Source organism: Telmatherina bonti, assembly GCF_933228915.1.
Source record: "Telmatherina bonti genome assembly, chromosome: 24".
NCBI classification, from domain to species: domain Eukaryota; kingdom Metazoa; phylum Chordata; class Actinopteri; order Atheriniformes; family Telmatherinidae; genus Telmatherina; species Telmatherina bonti.
Window position 1 is genome coordinate 20,538,757 of NC_136633.1, and position 18,276 is coordinate 20,557,032.

Sequence of the window (18,276 nt, forward strand, 5' to 3'; positions counted from 1 at the left end):
TTGTTTTGTTAAATTAAGAGGAAGAGGCGTGTTTTGTTCCTCAGAGTTGAATAAGGTTTAATAGTTACACGTCATTTTAATGACGTATTTGTGCAGCTTGTGGGAATTTTTAAATGTCTTCTACACTTCAGAAGGAATCGTTTTAATTTCACCTTAACTGAAGTTAATTCCAATAAAATGAAATGTGGTTTGTTTTTTTAAAGTTTTTTTTTTTCCATTCCATTTATGCCGGAAATAAGATGCAACCTCAGTAAGACTGGTAGGAGAACATCTGTAAGAAACCACAGGAAATGCTCCGTCTAACAGTGTTTGTCTTAAACTGCTGTGCTTTGGTGTCATAAAAGTAGTTATTTATGCAAAGTGCTGAAAAATAAACTTCCATCTTTATCATTTTTTTCTTGAAGCAGGTATGTAATTAAAGATGCAAAGACACACAACATGCATTTCCATCCTTTTATTTTTAGTGAATATGGTACATTTGCATCAATGTCGAAACAAAGAGGCTGTTTTCAGGAGATTTTAGTGACCGAAGTTGCTTGATTTTGCCTCAACAGACTAAAGCTGGTTGGTTTACACTTGCATCTGATATGGTAAAGCACTGTCACAGTTTAGGTTTAAACTAGCTGGTGTACTCATTTCTCACCCAAAACAAACACAGAAAACAGTTATTTTCTTTTCTCCTGCCAGAGCAGAAAGGTTCATGGGTTTATAGCCGTTACTGTCACTGCTGCTTTCGTTTCTTGGATGGATTTATTCTTTTCATGTGACGTTAAGCAAGAATTCAGCTTTAGGAGACTATGAATCACAACTCTGATGGAAGTAAATGGTGAAGTTTGAGTGAAAGCTAGAAGTTTTCAAAGGAAAATCATATTTATTGGAAAATAAACTAAATGATTTGCAAACTTCTTGGTCTCTTTTTTTTTTTTTTTTTTTTTTTAAAGGGGAAAAAAAACGTGGTCACATTTTCTTTGTAATATTTATATAAAAAAAAGAAAAAGAAAAAGCAACAACAATCCTGCTTCAGCTGTGCTTTTATCTGCATTGACTTTCCCCATTTTATGGTCCTTTAACTACATGTGGACTTTCATTTCCTTTGATTTCTTTTAGCTTTACTGCAAGTTTATTGTCAACAGTTTGTAATTTACATGTTGAATCTATTTCGTTGTAGCAATGGGAAAAAAAAAAAGTTTAAAACATACTGAATGACAGCGTAACTCAAATATAGTGAGTTAAGAGGTTCACCGCTTAATCAGAACAAATATGTTCTATCCAGAGCATATTTTTATCAACATATTAATTAAGCTCCCCTAATAAGATATAGGAAACTCAGAAGAGAAAGCACACCAAAAGAAAAAGGCACCTCTGACTCTCCTTCCTAATACAACATAAGAATGAAATCAGAGCAAAAAAAATGTTACAATACAGAAAAGAAAATGGAGTGAAACAAAACCACAAAACGGCCATTTTTACTGCTGCTCTCCACGCAGCAAGTTACCTCCAAGTTCTCACTCACGATGGCACTCACTTCAGGTGTATAAACCAGAAACTGTACATGGAAAGAAATTAAACTATATATAATAAAATAAAAAAAAATAAAAAAAAAAACAGTGTGAAAACTGATCAGCTTAAAATATCTTGATCATATTTTTATCATACACAAAGTGCTATTAGCCACCAGCAGAGAACCAGTGATCATTATGGTTGAAGCTTTATGTACCGACAGCAGCCCAGTGTCACAAATAAATCCAAAAAAAGGCCCTTCATTTGATGGATTATATTGATAATTAATAGTTATACTGGCATAATTTTGGTCAAGAGTGACAAAATTCTGTCGCTAAAGCTTACGGATTTAATCAAATGGCACAGGTCGACGCTCAGCTTTTTCCTCGTTGAGCTACAAACGATATTACTTTCAGATGTTTTGCATCAATCTTCAGCTGCTCAATCTGAGGGAAAAACAGGCGCCAGAAAATCTGCCATGAAGGCATTTCAGGATGATTTTCAGAGTGAGTTAGAGAAAAGTAATTCGCAGCTTTGGCAGTGTGATGGCTAACGAGACATTTGGCTACCAGAGGGCGACCGCTCGACTTCTGCAAAAGCTTTCCCTGCAATCAGTTGACCACATGCCTTGAAAACAAAAAAATCTTCATTTGTCTGATGTGTAGCTACTTCATTTAAACTGTCCGGCTAATGGAGCGTCTGGAAATGCTGATTAAAATAGCAAAAATAACCATCAGCCACTGGACCATTTTGGCTTTTTTTTTCTTCTTCTTCTTTCTTTTTAAAGCACTGGTTCTCCGAACAAAGCAAATCAGCTGCCTCCAACGTTACAAGTTGTGGCACTACATGCTACAGATGAAGAGAAAAAAAATTCATGGCAAAATTTTAGAAAGAAGGATCAGTGATTAAAAACTACTCTTGCACAAGTTTTTAATGAACCAACAAAAAAAAAAAAAATAAAATAAAATCTTGATTTTTTTTTCTTTTCTTTTTAATCTCTTTTCAACAGAATAACCATTATTGTTAATGTGTGTTTTTTTTTTTCTATGTCTTCCTATTGATAAAAAAGTTGGGGGTAAAGGGTGGGGAGAGATGCGTCTCTATGAGGCTGGTTTCTTCAGATCCCTGATCTGTTTGATTAGGTATGTCTTCTCGTCGTTAAACTGCTCGTCATCCGTGCGATCCTTCTGAAAGTTGCTCAAGAAGTCGATTAGTTTGGTCTGGTTCTTGAGCAGGATGTCAATGATGGGCTGCGTTTTGTTGGGGTTTGCAACAAACACCTAAAACACAGGAGTAGTAGGAAACAGGCAAGTTAAACTCCATCGCCATCGGTCCATGTCATTTATAAACATACTCAAAAATAGTCAAAAAAGTTAACAAAAACAATAAAACAAAAGATAAAAGTACAAAGCTGCAAATGCACATTCACTCCTTGTTTTATTTTGATCTTGGAATATGCACAAGTATATTTTGTTAACCTTATAGTTCTAGCTGGATCATAATAATGTCAATATTTGCATAGCATAGCATAACATAGCATAACAGCATAGCATAGCATAGCATAGCATAGCACCAAATCTTCAGGTGTACTAAAAACCAGTAACAAAATGTAAAAACTAATCCTGAAACATACAGGAAGCTGGTGAAAAGGGGCCAATTATACTGCTGTTAAAGTATGTGTCTGGATTTTGTACCAGCAGACGAGCGAGATATCTGCTCTACATCCATGTAGAAAGAATTATAATAATCTACAATTAGTTAAACTTTGTAATTGTAGCCGTAAATCAAATAAATTAAGACAAAGACCAAAGGAAACTAAGATTATCCATGAGATCTGATCAATTAAAATGATCTAAACACTAATTTTATTAAGATTAATGAAATATTAACTGATATCAGAGCATGAATTATTTAAGTTACCCACTTTGCTAAGATGCTAACTGATGCATTTACTTAAAATGCCCAATACCATAGAAGAAGATAACTCAATCTGATATCAGTTAGCATCTGCATTGATCCTCCACCTCCTCATTCAATAATGACTTTTTTTTTTTTACCTTGAAAACATGGAAGGCCTCAAACTGGATGTTGGGACTCTTGTCTCTGAGCAGATTCATCATTAGCTTGAGATTCTCAGGTTTGCTGATGTAGCGCGTCATCACCGTGAAGTTGTGTCTGTCCAACAACAGCTCGCCCAGAAGCTGGATGACATTATTTGGAACAACATGAGAAAGAAGTTAAGCTTAGAGGAAGTCTGGAAGACTAATGTTTTGTTAGCAAAAAAAAAAAAAAAAGAACAGTATCTGCAGTAACTTAATTATATATCCAAGTAAAGGTCCAACCTTCAGAGACTGCCGTTTGGTGACATAGTTCTCAGAGTGGAGCAGCTTCTCATAGTCTGCAAAAACCTGCAATAAAACAATATACACTTTAAGATAATAATAGATATTAAATGAGCGATTTTATAACTCCGGAGGCCATCTGAAGCTGCCTTGATGTGCGCAAGATGAACTTGTATAAAAGAGGAAATGAAGGAGTTGGGACCTGTCGTCTGGTTTTTCCACTTCCTCCAAACTTGCAACATCTTATTTTAAAGAGGTCAGTTTCTTGCTAACGTCTGCGTGTATGTCAACATGGCTTCAAATTCTGAAACCAGTACATCAGGCTCAGAAGTGCCATAATGAGAGGGTTATGTTTGGTTTATTTTATAGCATATCACACAAGATAACTATCTGTTCAGACAGTTCCGTACCTCGGGAGCTACTATCCTGCAGGTTTTAGTGACTCCCTGGTGCAACTTGATCCCATGTCATCTAGCCTGTTAAAGAGCCATTGATTTGAGTGAAGTGTGTTGCAGAGGGACAGCACTAATACCTGCAAGATGGTGGCCCTCGAAGATCACAGTTGGTGACCGCTGGTTTAGACCATCAGAAAGCAGTGTAAGCAAAGTATTTTGGCTCGGTCTGACACTCTGGTGAGCCCATAGCAACATCTCCTAGTTGGCTCCCCAGTAACACGCAGACATCTGTTAACATAGCTGGTAAGAAGGCTGTTCTGTGTGGGGGTCCTCTGAGTGAAAGGGCCCCTCTGCCTGGGGAAGCTGACTGCATAAGCACTGCTTTGTATCCAGAGTCGGCATGACATTAGGAGGGATTTCAACTGATTCATCTTCACTGGAATTTTAAGTGCATTTACAACAAAAAAAAACATACTTTTTTTGTTCTTTTCCCGTCTATTGAATCATCTTCCTCCGAGTCATGTGAAGGAATGTATTTGACATGACTGATCCCTGATATAGTTATTTTTCCTTATTTGGAGTCATACGGAGTTGTGAGGGAAGGTTTCACCCGATAAAACACGCATCAAAGGCAAACTGGCATGTACACATGCTACAAGATAACCAAATTATGTGACATTGTAGAATTTCAACCAGCAGAATTTCTACATATAAAGTCAGGAACAATTTATTATCATGTCACTTATAAATGTTTTTGAAAAGAAGTGTCATCTCAGAGGAAGAGTAGCATTTAAAATGAAGAGATATGGAACAAAAACAAAAAAAAAAAAAAAAGAAAGGAGTTACTGCACAGGCGTCAAACTCTGTATGGCCTTGTGTAATATTTAATATAATTACACTGCAAACAATTACAGGTAATTTTCGGTTTACATATGAGTTCCATTCCTACGCCACAGTGTAACCACATAAGTAATTTTTACCCTTAAATATCCTCTAAATCACTTAATAACCATCTAAATACATGTATCACACATCATATGAATGGAAAAACAGAACAGACAATTAAAATATACATTTCAAATAACACAAAATAAATACACACACACACACACACTCAGCCTCCGCGTCACACATCGCAAGAACTTATACGGAACCTCGCAACTTCGATAGTTCTTCCATTTACATTTATTTAATGAGCGTCGTAAAGTTGAAACAACGTAACCTGAGGACCACCTGTACTAGAGCCGGCCCACCGGTATTATACAGCACATGTACTGCCTATACTACAAACACCAGACTGCTCTGGTGGTGGTTTGGTGCGTCAATCAGGAAAGGACAGGACCTTCTCCGCTGTTGACCGTAGTCATGGCAACTTCAAGTTACTGCAGCAGAGACAGTAAAACAAGCCCGGCCCTTCGATGAAGGAGTGTTTGTGAAAAACAGCGTGATGAAAGTTTGTGAGCTCGTGAGCAGAGAGAAAACACAAAGGAGAGCCTTAGAAGAAACACAGCAGCTGAACGCACGTGATTTACCACCAATGTACGAGGTTCGTCGTCATATCTGGGAGAGTTTCCAATAAATATCAATGTTGGCGTCACAAGTTTGTTCAATTTTAAAGTTTGACCCAGTGTACATTTGATATTGAGCATATTCATAAGTAAAGTGTGACTAAATGTATAGCTGAAACAATCTAAAGCCATCAATTCATTTACAAATAGACAATTTTTTTCCCGATTTCCCATGTATTATAATGTGTATCCAATATAATACGAGTATATTGTCTGTATTAGCAGTACATTCCTTTACCATGTGTAACTAACAGCAGAACTATATACAGATGTGTATATATTGATAATATGTATATATGAACAGAAAATATATATTAATTGTGTCACACACACACACACACACACACACACACACACACACACACACACACACACACACACACACACAACAATGAATTTTAAAAAAAGGGATTTAATAAGTTTTTCTACTGATTTTTGGACATTTTGCTCCTTTTTTTTTCTCTGAGTTGCGATTCTTCTGTTTCTGTTTGTCTCTTTTCTTTTGTCGTTTCATCAGATTCACTGTTTTAACCACTTGTTAGCAATAAAAGATATTGATCCCAGTACATAAATAACTCACAGCATCGTAGTTCTGTTCGAGGTACTCCGCCACGAGAACTTTATGCCTTGTCAGCAGATCCTGAAAACAAAGAACACGTTGACTTGTCTCTCAGGTGACACCTTCACAAAGCTCATGAAGAAGAAAACGTTCAGCTAGAAGTACTTAGGCGACATCCATCAAAGTCAGACGAGCAGTTGTAGCCCTCATATTTCCAGCATGACTTCACAGCTTAGATCAATAACGCCGACTCACCTTAAAGGTAGCAAAGGCGTCAGAGGCGATGTCGAAAGTAGACATTTCCACATAGTTGAAGAAGCTGTGGAAATGATCGGAATGAAGAACTATCTTGGCGAGCGGCTCGTGGCGGATGCACTCCCTCAGCATGATCCCGCAGTTCAGCGCGACCTGGGGCATCTCGTAGCTTCAGATCCACACAGAGAGGGTTGTTGCGTCACCTTCTTGTTATCATGTTGCAAACAGTGTGCGGTACGCGTGTTTCTCTCACCCTTTCAGCAATATGAAGAGGACCTCTTGGTGGGAGCAGAAGTATTCCACAGTGGGGCTCCTCGTCCCGATCTGCCTCCTGAGGATGTTGTTAAAGATCTGACACACGTCCTTCTTACCCTGGAAGCACACAGAGATAAATGAGACGACTTCAGTTGTGGGTTTCACTAGTTTTCCAGCAGCACTGCAGCATCTTTTAGTATATTTCTGCTCACCTCAAAGTCTATAACCTGCAGGTTTTCTACCAGCGATATCAGCAGACCGCTGTTGTACAGCTCCTGGGCCAGCTGGGCCACAGTCTCAGTGTGGGGCTCCTTATCATTGCTCCCATACAGAATCTCCTTCATGGACACCAAGCACTTTGACACCTCCTCAGATGCCTGAAGAAAAGACGATGGAGGCAAGGAGATAAACGGGGTTTTAAATGGAGGCTGATTTTATGTCTTTGTGTCAGTGTGGGAGAGAGAGCCAACCATCTTGACAGCAAAGTGTCAGGAGATGACAGGGCCAGCCTGTTCTATGCTCTAATTTCACAGAGGGCTGTCACCTTGACGTTGCTGGACACCCAGACGTTTACAGATGTACAAAAGGTCTTGTCTTGGTCTTGCCTACCTTGTCTGTCTTCTTGTCCTGTTTGACCAGGATGGCCAGGTTTTCCTTCAAGGTCCTGACTATGTCTGCAGGACTCTTATGCGATTTACCAAACAGCGGCATGATGAGCACAAACAGAAACGTCTTGGGACCTGTGAACACACACACACAAAAGAGTGCAGTCAGTGAAAAGCTGGATGCAGGAATGAGAAATTTATTATTTTTCATTATTAAAATTCAGATTCAAACAAAATAATGGGATACAACAAGGACCTTATAATTAATTGTCTCTAGTTTTAATGGGAAGATTCTGTCTGTCTGGGGCTGTGATGAGATGCTTTTGTCCCGATGCAATTACAAATTTTTTTGGGCAACGATTCGATTTAAATTGCAATTCTTCTGATTGCAAAGAACTGGACTAAGTTCTCCAACTTTTCCAACAAATATAGCTAAACTAAGAGTTTAAGTGCTCCTTGAAGAGCTGAGTCTTCAGCTTGCTCCTAAAAGTAGACAGGGACTCTGCAGAGCGGACAGAGTTTGGGCGGTCATCCCAACATCATGGCGCAACAGAGGGAAAGAGTCTGGCTAGTGATTTAGTCCCTCATGTTAGTGGTGGTAACACGAGGCGTCTTTCACTGGTGGAACGTAGCTGTCGATAGGGAGTGTAGGTCTGGATTAAGTAGTGAAGGTAGACAGAAGCTGTTTGAGTTATTGTTTTGTAACCCAGAAGCAAAGCTTTGAATTTGATGCGTGCTGCAACCAGAAGCCAGTGAAGAGTGATTAGCAGCGGAGTGACACGAGCCCGTTTGGGTTGACTGAAGACCAGACGTGCTGCAGCGTTCTGGATCATCTGCAGAGGTTTAACAGAGCATGCAGGCCGGCCTGTCAGAAGGGAATTGCAGTATGCAGAGCACAAAAGTTTGACAACGGGGGGGGGGGGGGGGGGGGGGGGGGGGGGGGGCATTTTGATAAACTTCAAAACCTCACAAATCAGGTCAGGTCAGGAACAGCCAGAGAACTTGTGACTGCTAATCCTGAATGGGAATGTAAAAGGGCATTACTTCCCCCCCCCCCCCCACCCCCCCCTCCCCTTTCACCTCAACTCCCACCTTCAATCCTCTCCATCCATCTCTGCTACACTCCTCTTTTCTCTCCATCCTTAAATCTTAAATGAATTTAATCTACTTCTTCTCTTAACTCTCTTTTCTCTGCCTCCTAAGTCACTGCTTTATGAGGAAAGTGCTCTACATAAACAATTATGCCTTAACTGGGACTGGACTCAAGCCCCAGTTACAACGTGCGCACATGCTGACTGGCTTCCTGAAAGCCAGAATAATATGATTATTATTGAGAGAACAAAAACACTACAAGACAGCTGGCTTTACATGTTTCTGTACCATGAAGAGCAGGATGTGACCTTACAGCCGTTATAAAACTAAGCTACTTCAAAATAAGTAAATACTCTTGAGTAAACATGGGGGTTCAACACCCGCAAAAACAAGAAAATGGCCTAAATTAGTATCACAAGGTTTTCACCTGACAAAGAAAAAAATCTCAGCTGAGTGTATTCACTTTTCTCCACAGACTAGCAGTGTTCAGGCCGGTAGTTTGGGAATAAACACCGACTTCTAGCTTTTAATTACATGACTAAGTCTACTGGCTGAGCAATATGTTTGTTTAACAAATTAAATCACAAGCAAGATGCCTCATAAGATGAGAAAACTTTTAAATATGTGGCCAGCAAGTAGCTTAGGGCGGAAAATATTTTGTTCACACGTCACTGGAGGGTCAAATTTTGGTAAGAGGAGAAAAGACCATTTGGCCATTAACAAGTTTCAGAAAACTTAGAAAGAACCTGTTTCAAATAGTTTCTTGTGGAGGAAAACAAGCCGTGATGAATTTAGTTTTAAGTTAAGCAAATAAGACAAAAACATCAGTTCAGTATTAATGAATCTGTCACATCATAAATGCATGAATGTCTCAGAATATGCATAGACAGTTATCAATATTTACATTATCAGCTGTCTGTGCATTGTTCTTCTTCCATCTGGTACACACTGACCCAGTTCTTTATGATCCTGAGTAACAGTGATACATTTCTGCAGTTCCGGTAACAACCATATCTAAGTGGACGTCACACAAACAGAGCAAAAGGCATTGTTTGCATTATATCTAATTTAAAATTATCTTTAGGCTTCTTGTTACTAATAGCCTGTTGCAAAGACACATGATATGTTCCCAATTTAAATAAGAAGGTCCTCATGGGTGCGGGGTGGAAGATTGATCAGCATCATGTACAAAAAAGGTCCAGAAAAGATTCCAAGGAAGGTGGAAGGATGTGTATGGATTAAAACATAAAAGTCAAAGGAAAACTGAAGGGCAACAGGAATGTTCCCTAGAGAGGTGGAGGTTCGCAGGTTTGTCATTACAACAAATGTCAGAGGGACATTTGATGAAGGGTGGAGAGGCAGAGATGAAGGAAGGATCAGAGCAGCGGGTCTGAAAACAGGGATATTGGAGGGAAGATGTAAAGATGATGAGAAGGGAGGACTTTATAATGTTTCCAAAAGGTCAAAGGGCTATTTAAGAGACAGTCGACAGACTAAAGTGTCAGAGAAAGAGTGGGGATCAGATGCTAGTTAATCTGAAGGATGCTCTGGTGCAGGAACCCTCAATAGTGGTCTTCAAGGGCCAGTGTTCTACAGCTGGGATCCTCAATCCTGGTCCTCAAGGCCCGGTGTCTTGCAGATTCTTCTAGTGTCTCTGCTGGAACCATAGACTGTATATAAAAAGATGGACGGAGCCTCCGTGACGTCACCCAGGTCTCTGAAGAGCTGAATTGAAGCTCAGTGGGCGGTTCCTAAAATTGCCATCTTGGCAGGGGCATGCGTGTCGTCTCGTCCAGAAAATACAAATATGGGCAAAGAGGTGGAGCTAAGAGGGGGACTGTGAGAGTCATGGTGGATGATTGACATTGAGCAGACTCTGAGGTTTCTGTAGCTAAGAGCTAACCTGGAGATAAAAGGAGCTAACCAGCTAACGGAGGTAAGCGGGCTAAAGCCAAGACATGTTGTTAACCGGCTAAAAACCACGGTTGTTCTGCGTTCTTCTTACTCAAAGCGGGAGATTGGGTACCTGTCATTCAAAAGGACACGCCCCTAAATATGTCAAACTTCGAGATTAAATTACTTTTAAACGGGCAAGTTAGAAAAAAAAAAATCACTCCCCCCACAGTTGTCATGAAGGTAAACCTGACATATTAAACCGAAAATGGATTTTTGAACCAGGCTGTAAACATGTTTATTTCTGCTGTGAAGTTGGGTCTTTTTAACATGGGAGTCTATGGAGATTCGCTCCGTTTTGGAGCCTGCAGTGGATGAAGGGGGAACTGCAGTTTTATGCACTTCTGCATAGGCTTCACTTTTAACCCATGGAGGTTGCCGCTTGGCTGGAACACACCAGACTCAGACGAGCTCTGCTCTGGGACGCTTGGAAAACCTGCAGGACACCGGCCCTGAGGACCTGGATTGGGGATCCCTGTTCTACAGGTTTTAAAAATTCCCTGCTGCAACACCTGACTTAAACGAGATATTAGCAGCAGTCTGAGTCAGGTGTGTAGCAGCAGGGAAACTTATAAAACCTGCAAGACACTGGCCCTCAAGAACCAGGACTGAGGATCCCTGCTGTAGTGGGAGCAGAGTGTAAAGGAAACATCAGAAGCGTCAGAAAAGAAATGGAGGGATGTTTGTGGTTCTAGCTGGGGAATATCTGATGTGTACTGAGGGAGAGTGAAGATGCAACAATGAGGAACATCCTCCACTTCCTGTTTCTTTTCCTGCAGATCTATTTTCTCCTCCTCTGGCATGATTTTGTCTTGTTCCTTGTCATTACTACCGTCTTGGTGGAGGAGGTGTTGGCTTTTCTGTTTGTTAGCAACATAACTCAAAAGGTTAGGAATGAGGTTTGATTACATTCTCCAGAAAACTCAGAAATAGAATGCAGTCACAAACACGTGATTCAATATTGGGGATTATCGATATCACTGCCTGGATCCAGGAATTTTTTAAAGGATTCTATACAATGGGGACATAGGAATAAAATGGCCATTAGATGTCTTAACTAAAAAGTAATGCCTGCAATTGCTGACACTGACAATACCTTGGCAGACATCTGCATTCAGACAGACATTCTAGTTTCTACAACTCAGTAGTTTCTCCTTTTCCACTCTCCTGCCTTCTTCCTCCATTTTTCATTGTGTCTCTAAACATTTCTTTCTTGTTTCTATCTTTCCACTGGGCTGAAAGGCAGCAGCAACAGGTCTTACGGAGTGACGAATTCTCCTCGGCGCTCCGGACCTTAACAATACTGAAGCAGAGTGGGGTCATCTTGACAGAAAACAGAACGAAAAAAGCAGCCAACATGCACAAAAGAGCATGGGAAAGAACTATTCTTGAAGTCTACTTCTTCTGGAAGAAATTACAATAAAATTAAAGAGGCTCACACTAAATACTGAATTCAAGCGGTTAAAATTGTAAATAACTTTGTGTATACTGTATATAATGCATTTCCATTTATGTTCACACATTTCAGTAAATAACTGCACCCTTTTCTTTTTTTATTCACTGTTGATACATGAGGAAATAAGGAGTGGTTCAGGACTTTACTTTACTTTATCCATTTACAAACTGTGGATGTGGATCAGATGTTGAAGTCGTGTGTTTATTCAAGCTGTAATGAAATGTTTTTGTCCCAACTCAATTCCGATTTTTTTGGGTGCCGATTCGATTTAAATTGCGATTCTCATGATTCCCCGATACTGCTGATTTTTGTAGATTAAAAACAAAACAAAAAAAAAAATGTACAAAACTTTTTTTTTTTTTACTTGTCATTTTTCTTGATTTAAATTAGGAAAAAAACAACACAGCAGCCAGACCATCATTCTGCTATTATAATGCCCAAGAAGAAGTAAATAGATCAATAAAAGCAATAAAAATGAAGAAAAAATGTTATGGATTATTTTTATTTGAAGAAACAAATAGATTTTTAACAAAAAAAATCTATTTTAAAATTGTGAAGCAAAAAAATCCTGATTTTTTATTTTTCCATTCGACTTTCCCACCCCTTGTGTCATCTGCATTAACGCACCAATTAAAGAAAAAAAAAACAGCAATAAGTTCACCTGAAGCTACTGTGCCTTGAAAACTAATCCAAAACATTTCTTTAAACAGTAACAAAAAAAAAACATGAAATAGTTTCCCTACAATCCGAACATATCAGATCACGAACAGTCCAGGACTTCAGTATTTCTAACTTGTCCATACTGCTGCCATTTTCACTAAATGTTAGTGATCATTAAAGAATAAAAGGTCCAAAAGGGCCATTTTAATTCCCTAAAGCTTAAGCAGCTGGTTACTGTGAAACCTTCATCTCCAGTTGTAGCCTATTTAAGATTGACTAAATGTTATGTAAAAGAATTAATCTGAAGCCCACTGAGCCTGAACCCACAGCCAGCTGTTCTGTTTTAGTGTAATCACACTGGAAAGCTACAACGTTGCTCCTCATATTTTTCAATTAGCTTTAAAAGAAAAGATATAAAGAGCAAAGACTAAATGTTGCCACAAACAGAAATGGTTGAGGAAATCATTTCTTTCTCAGCCATACTTGATGAAAATCATGTAAATACAGAATGAGTTAGAAACTGGTGATAATCTGATTAATTCAGGTCTAATGCGAGACTTCCTGTTGTTCGATAGTGAAAAATGTCATGTAAACACATTTAAATAAATCACTGAAAATAAATACATGCAACATGTGAAAATTACAATCAATTGTGCTTAATTAATAATTAACTAAACAAGTGAAAAACAATCTGAAGTATAACCCTAGTTAATTATTTCTCACATAAAATGTCAGTAAAGTATGAAAACTATCCACCAGATATTGGTATTTCTTCTCATTCTTCTGAGCATAACAAAAAAGTTTTTTCCAGCCTGGGTGCTGTTTGTCTTGTGACATTTTGTGGTGTATCGATAACTTCATTATGCTGGGACTTGACCCAGGCCTTGCTGTCAAAACACCAGCAGGAAAACTTCCTTGACCCCAGCAGCGTAGACGGACCAGAAACCATGCATAAGCAGATTTTTCCTGGATTATCTGTCACCATGACCTCCACTGCTGACATATGAACTTGATGTATAATCAGACAAAGAAAGAAAATACCTTTTGATTTTTCAGCTTTACCAGCAGAATAATGAGCACGGTTTATCTACATAAGGTCATTCTACAAAACATACACAAGTTTTTTGTTCATTATCTTTTAACTTATTTCGATTTCCTCTACTGCTATTGGAGCACTGCTTTTAGGCTTCTTCTTCACACTACAGCCGTTTCCTTGCAGATTACCTTTCTGTCTCCATGGTTTAAAATGCATTCCTCATTCACAACATCAAGCATTAACTGATCATTTAATCGTATTACTTTGTATTTTGATCTTTGACTAATGCAGTTAGATGTGTCGTGTCTCTCCTGGCTCTGACCTCATCGAATAGCACAGCTGCCAGCTGCAGCATCAGATTAAAACATGCACACAAACTGCACGCAAGTGGGTGGCTCAGATGACTAATCAATGACTTTCAAAGGTAGTGATCTAAGGCAGGAGCAGGTGAGATTATGGTCAGGTCTGGAAAAATCCCATGTTCTATAACATTTCATCCACGAGCAGTGTGCTGAAGAGATTGCGGTGAGAACAAGGGTCATATTGCGATGGGAAGTGACCCATCGTGCACTTTTGCACATAGCTACTGGAACATTTTTTTAAAAAAACAAGTAAACATGACTTTAGTTGTTAGAAACATCTAAATAAAAAAAGTTATTTACTCTCCAACAACTGCATGGTTGGTGTTCTATCATGGCTAAATGTCTCCTTGTATACCACAACGGCAGTTTTGAGTACTACGTCTACCTGTAGACAGAATTTAACAACAGAATTGCAGCTCCAGACAAAAAGCAACTAACATTCAAGCTTTTGAGGGGCCCCTTAACACATTACTGTCCTAGATTCTTCTCCACATGTATCTGTAACTTCCAATATGATGATAAATAAATCAAAACTCTCCTTAAAGAGTGAAACCTTTTGATGTCATCTGTGCTGAAGATTAGGATGACTTCTGAGAATTGTCCTAAAAAAAAATGTACAACAGTAATAATAACCAAAAATATATTGGTTGTACTTTATAGCAGCAGGGCATTGAGGTGTTTTAAGTCCTGAAAACACCTTTGTTTTTTTTTTATTCTACTTTGTCAAGGTGGAAATGTTTACACTACAGACTTTTATGTCACCTAAGCATGCTCATTTGTTGAGATTGGTCATAATGTTCTCCTTTTTCACTTTGATGGAAAGCAATAATACCATAAACGCCTCAGCAGAGCAGCATGACTAAAAATACCAGTACATAACTTTCAGACTTTAAAACTCTGCATTTCTGACTCGTTTTGATGGCAAAGAGGCATTTATTACATTCTTTCCTGAACTTATTGTTCCATCCGGGAACATCACTTCACAGCAACATTTCCATTTTTTACATCATCATGCCACATGCTAACAACTGTACATCTACATAGTGGCCATTGTTACCAAACACCATGGCTAATTCAGGAAAAAAAACCCAAAGAGGACATGACTGAAGAAAGACGAAAACAGATCAAGAAAGGGAGAGAGCCAGTCATAAGAAAAAAAGTCTATATTAGACTGACTTCTCAGTGCTGGAGAGAGGTCAGAGAAGAGACCGGACGCAAGCGACATGCCAAAATAGCAGTAGTTGGAGGGCGTCTCAGTAATAAAATCTGCCAAAGTTTAGCAGTGTGGCTTTATGCACAGTTGTTATTGAAGCACAATCACCTCCATATCATTTCAGTAACAGCTCTGATTTTCGTTTTTTTTTGTACTGTAGACTTTTGGCGCTGTAGTTTATCCTGCCAAACAGGCTTCTCTTTCAAAATCACATCTTTGTTACAGGTGGCAGCCATTACCTCCAACCAAGCTTTTAATCCTGCACATATAGGATTAAAAATGAGTGTTTCGCCACTTCATAGGTATTCAACAGACATACAACTTAATTACTACTGAAAGGTAATATGAGACAAAAGTAAGTTTGAACAGAAGAATAGGGTATTGACCTTACTCGCCAAAACACACAGTTACTCATATGAGCGTTGGTGTATTGTTGCAGTTATGTGCAGGGCCGTCATAGTTGATATTCTTAACTAACGTGAGATGAGCTTATCAAACTAGGATAATAAATCTTGCTGTATTTATCCCGGTTTGCCTATATATGAAGGCGAAATGAGGTAACTACAAGAACAAGGGGTTGTAGGGTAGTTTTACTGTTGAAATGAAACCAGAGGGTCACTAAACATTTTGTAATCTGAATGTTCACTGAGGCTATTTTCTGATAAACATTTTACAAGTTTTCATCTTTTAAAAGTTTATGCCATCATATTGGACTTAAAAGTTATCCAACATTAGTTAGTTAAGTCAACTAGACTGGGTTTGGTGTTCAGAAGACATTTTGAGATTCTTCGGCTGTGATGAAAGAGTCATGATTCACATGAGGTCTCGTTAGTGACCATTGTCTATAGTCCACTGGACTAAGGCTTTAAGCATGAATAGGTGTTGTCATTCTTTTTGGGATAGCTGAAATAACACTGTTATGGGAGAAGAGGTGATGTCTCTTAAATCTACTATTTCCATTGAAAGTAAACTATTAAGTATTAACTATTTGGTTAAAAGTTAAGGATATGAGACAAAGATATCCAGAAATATCTTAACAGGATATTTATTTATTAGAATATCTGATCAATATTTTATCATAGGGCTAAGAATATAATTATGACAAATTTTATTATGACTCATTTGATTGAATAAGTAATTTTTTTTTAATTTTATTTAAAAAATTAAAATTTAATTAAATAAAAAAATTAATTTAAAATTAAATTTAAAAAATTTCAATTTTAGTTAAAAAATGACTTGTAAAAGAAAAAAAAAAGCTTTTAAAATTACAGTTTTGGACTTAGAAATATATCTTTCAGATTAGATACGTAGTACATATATGAATCATAGCCTGTATGACAATAATTTAATTTCAAAAGTTGACAGCATCAATAAAGTTGGTAAATAAATAAATAAATACATATTTTCTTCGAATTTTCAACTATATTGTTTTGAAAGGCATCACCGGAAGCGGAACAGACTCCTTCAGGCTAGCCTGGCGCTGCTCGCAACATAAGTAACATAAGAGGGAGGAGGACAAAAAAACAAAAAAAAAAACCAAGCATAAAATACATCTTCTTTGTACGTGCTGTTGAAGAATAAAAGATACCACGGATGTATGTGTTAGGAAGAACGAGAGCTAACAACGCAAACGGCAGTAAAATAGCGCATAAGGCCGCATTAAGTGTCCCAGACAATGTGATTTAACAAGGCTACACCCCTCTAGCCTCCGGCCAAACTCCCTTTTTGTTTGACAGATTTCCAAAGCTAACCACACTTGTCTGCATCATTATAGAAACAACAGCTGAAGAGATGTCTCATGTATAAACAAAGCAGAAACTTCAACCCCTAGCTGTAGTTACAAAGACTGTCAAGGGCAATAATATCACACCATAAGGTTAACTTGAAGCTATTGCTCTTCGACAGTATTAGCTAGAAATGATACTTACAGTCAGAAGATATTTGGTGTCTTTAAATGTCTTCACCGCTGCTGTCCCGGTTCAGAGAAGAGCCAAGCCTCTCAGGAAGGCGTCTGTGTTTGCGCCAGGGCTGTTTGTTAGCAGGAAAGTCAGCTAAAGATGTGAGAGATACAATTTATAATGTGTGGAATCTGCTAACAAGGCAGTGCAGAATTCCATCTGGTCGCTCTCCAGACGTCCGTCAAAGCAGCGCGAACTAAAGCTAAAACTTCCGGTGGACGCTTTCACATTAAGGTTCACGGAAATTATCTTTGCGGGGTAAAACTGGAATGTTACGTTGTAATGCCATTCAAAATATTTACCATAAACTGAAATTATGTTTCTGTTATTATTTTATCTTTTAATAAATCCATTTTATCTCATTTGTCAATTTCAGAGGTATCTTAGATTTAAAGCACCGAGCGATACAACTTCCGGTTGCAGCTAATCCAATTCTTGCCAACTTTACAAATCTGTATCTTTCCAGCCGCAGCTGAATCTCGTTCACATCCGCTCATTTGAAATCGTCCTTACCACCTTTCCTTGCACATTTCTGCATTATGTTTATTTAAATAAGCACTTCTGTATTACTTGTCAGAATATATACATTCATGCTTACTATTTTACTTACTTTTTTTTTTTTTTTTACCAGAAATCGGGAAAATTTAAACCTGCAAAAAATATGACGGCTGGATACTAAACTTAGTTGAACGCGCCCCATGCCAACTCATGACAGTCTAGACTGAAAAGGCTCATTGGAAGCACGACACCACGTGGTTAAAATTACCCATCCGAATCAAAATAAACATGTAATTTTATTAGAAATAAATTATTTTAATAAGAACTGTGCCCGAATAAACAAATGCAAGTAAAACTACAAGTAAAACTGCTCAAACTTCCACAATTACGACAGAATCTGATAAAAGAAACCATTTCAGACTTTATTAAGGCTGCTTTTACTTTTACATACAAGTCAGAATTACATATTTACAAATATACAGGTATGCCTCATAATAAATTTTATTTCACCACCATACTTAGTCAATATACAATAAGAAAATAAAGACAGTGGGTGCTGCAATGTGCTG

The 18,276-nt window shown here is 38.3% G+C and overlaps 1 protein-coding gene across 1 annotated transcript; it reads right to left on the reverse strand.

Moving 5' to 3' along the window:
• Positions 1-290: 290 nt before the first annotated feature.
• cab39l (calcium binding protein 39-like) lies at positions 291-17,367 on the reverse strand. Its single transcript, XM_079263982.1, has 9 exons — positions 17,180-17,367; positions 7,484-7,614; positions 7,087-7,251; positions 6,873-6,991; positions 6,620-6,788; positions 6,386-6,445; positions 3,843-3,908; positions 3,558-3,701; positions 291-2,780 (listed from the first exon to the last, which is right to left on the reverse strand). The coding sequence occupies exons 2-9, from the start codon at positions 7,583-7,585 to the stop codon at positions 2,601-2,603; spliced, it is 1,005 nt and encodes a 334-aa protein (XP_079120108.1). The 5' UTR covers positions 7,586-7,614; positions 17,180-17,367; the 3' UTR covers positions 291-2,600.
• Between the last annotated feature and the right edge of the window lie 909 nt (positions 17,368-18,276).

What these genes read in the sequence shown, in the direction of transcription:
- cab39l (XM_079263982.1), bottom strand. Translation starts at nt 7,585, where the DNA reads ATGCCGCTGTTTGGTAAATCGCATAAGAGTCCTGCAGACATAGTCAGG. An exon ending in TCGAACAGAACTACGATGCT is followed by an intron (nt 3,909 to 6,385) that starts GTGAGTTATTTA and finishes GTTTTATTGCAG; the next exon opens with GTTTTTGCAGACTATGAGAA. An exon ending in AGGCCTTCCATGTTTTCAAG is followed by an intron (nt 2,781 to 3,557) that starts GTAAAAAAAAAA and finishes CCTGTGTTTTAG; the next exon opens with GTGTTTGTTGCAAACCCCAA.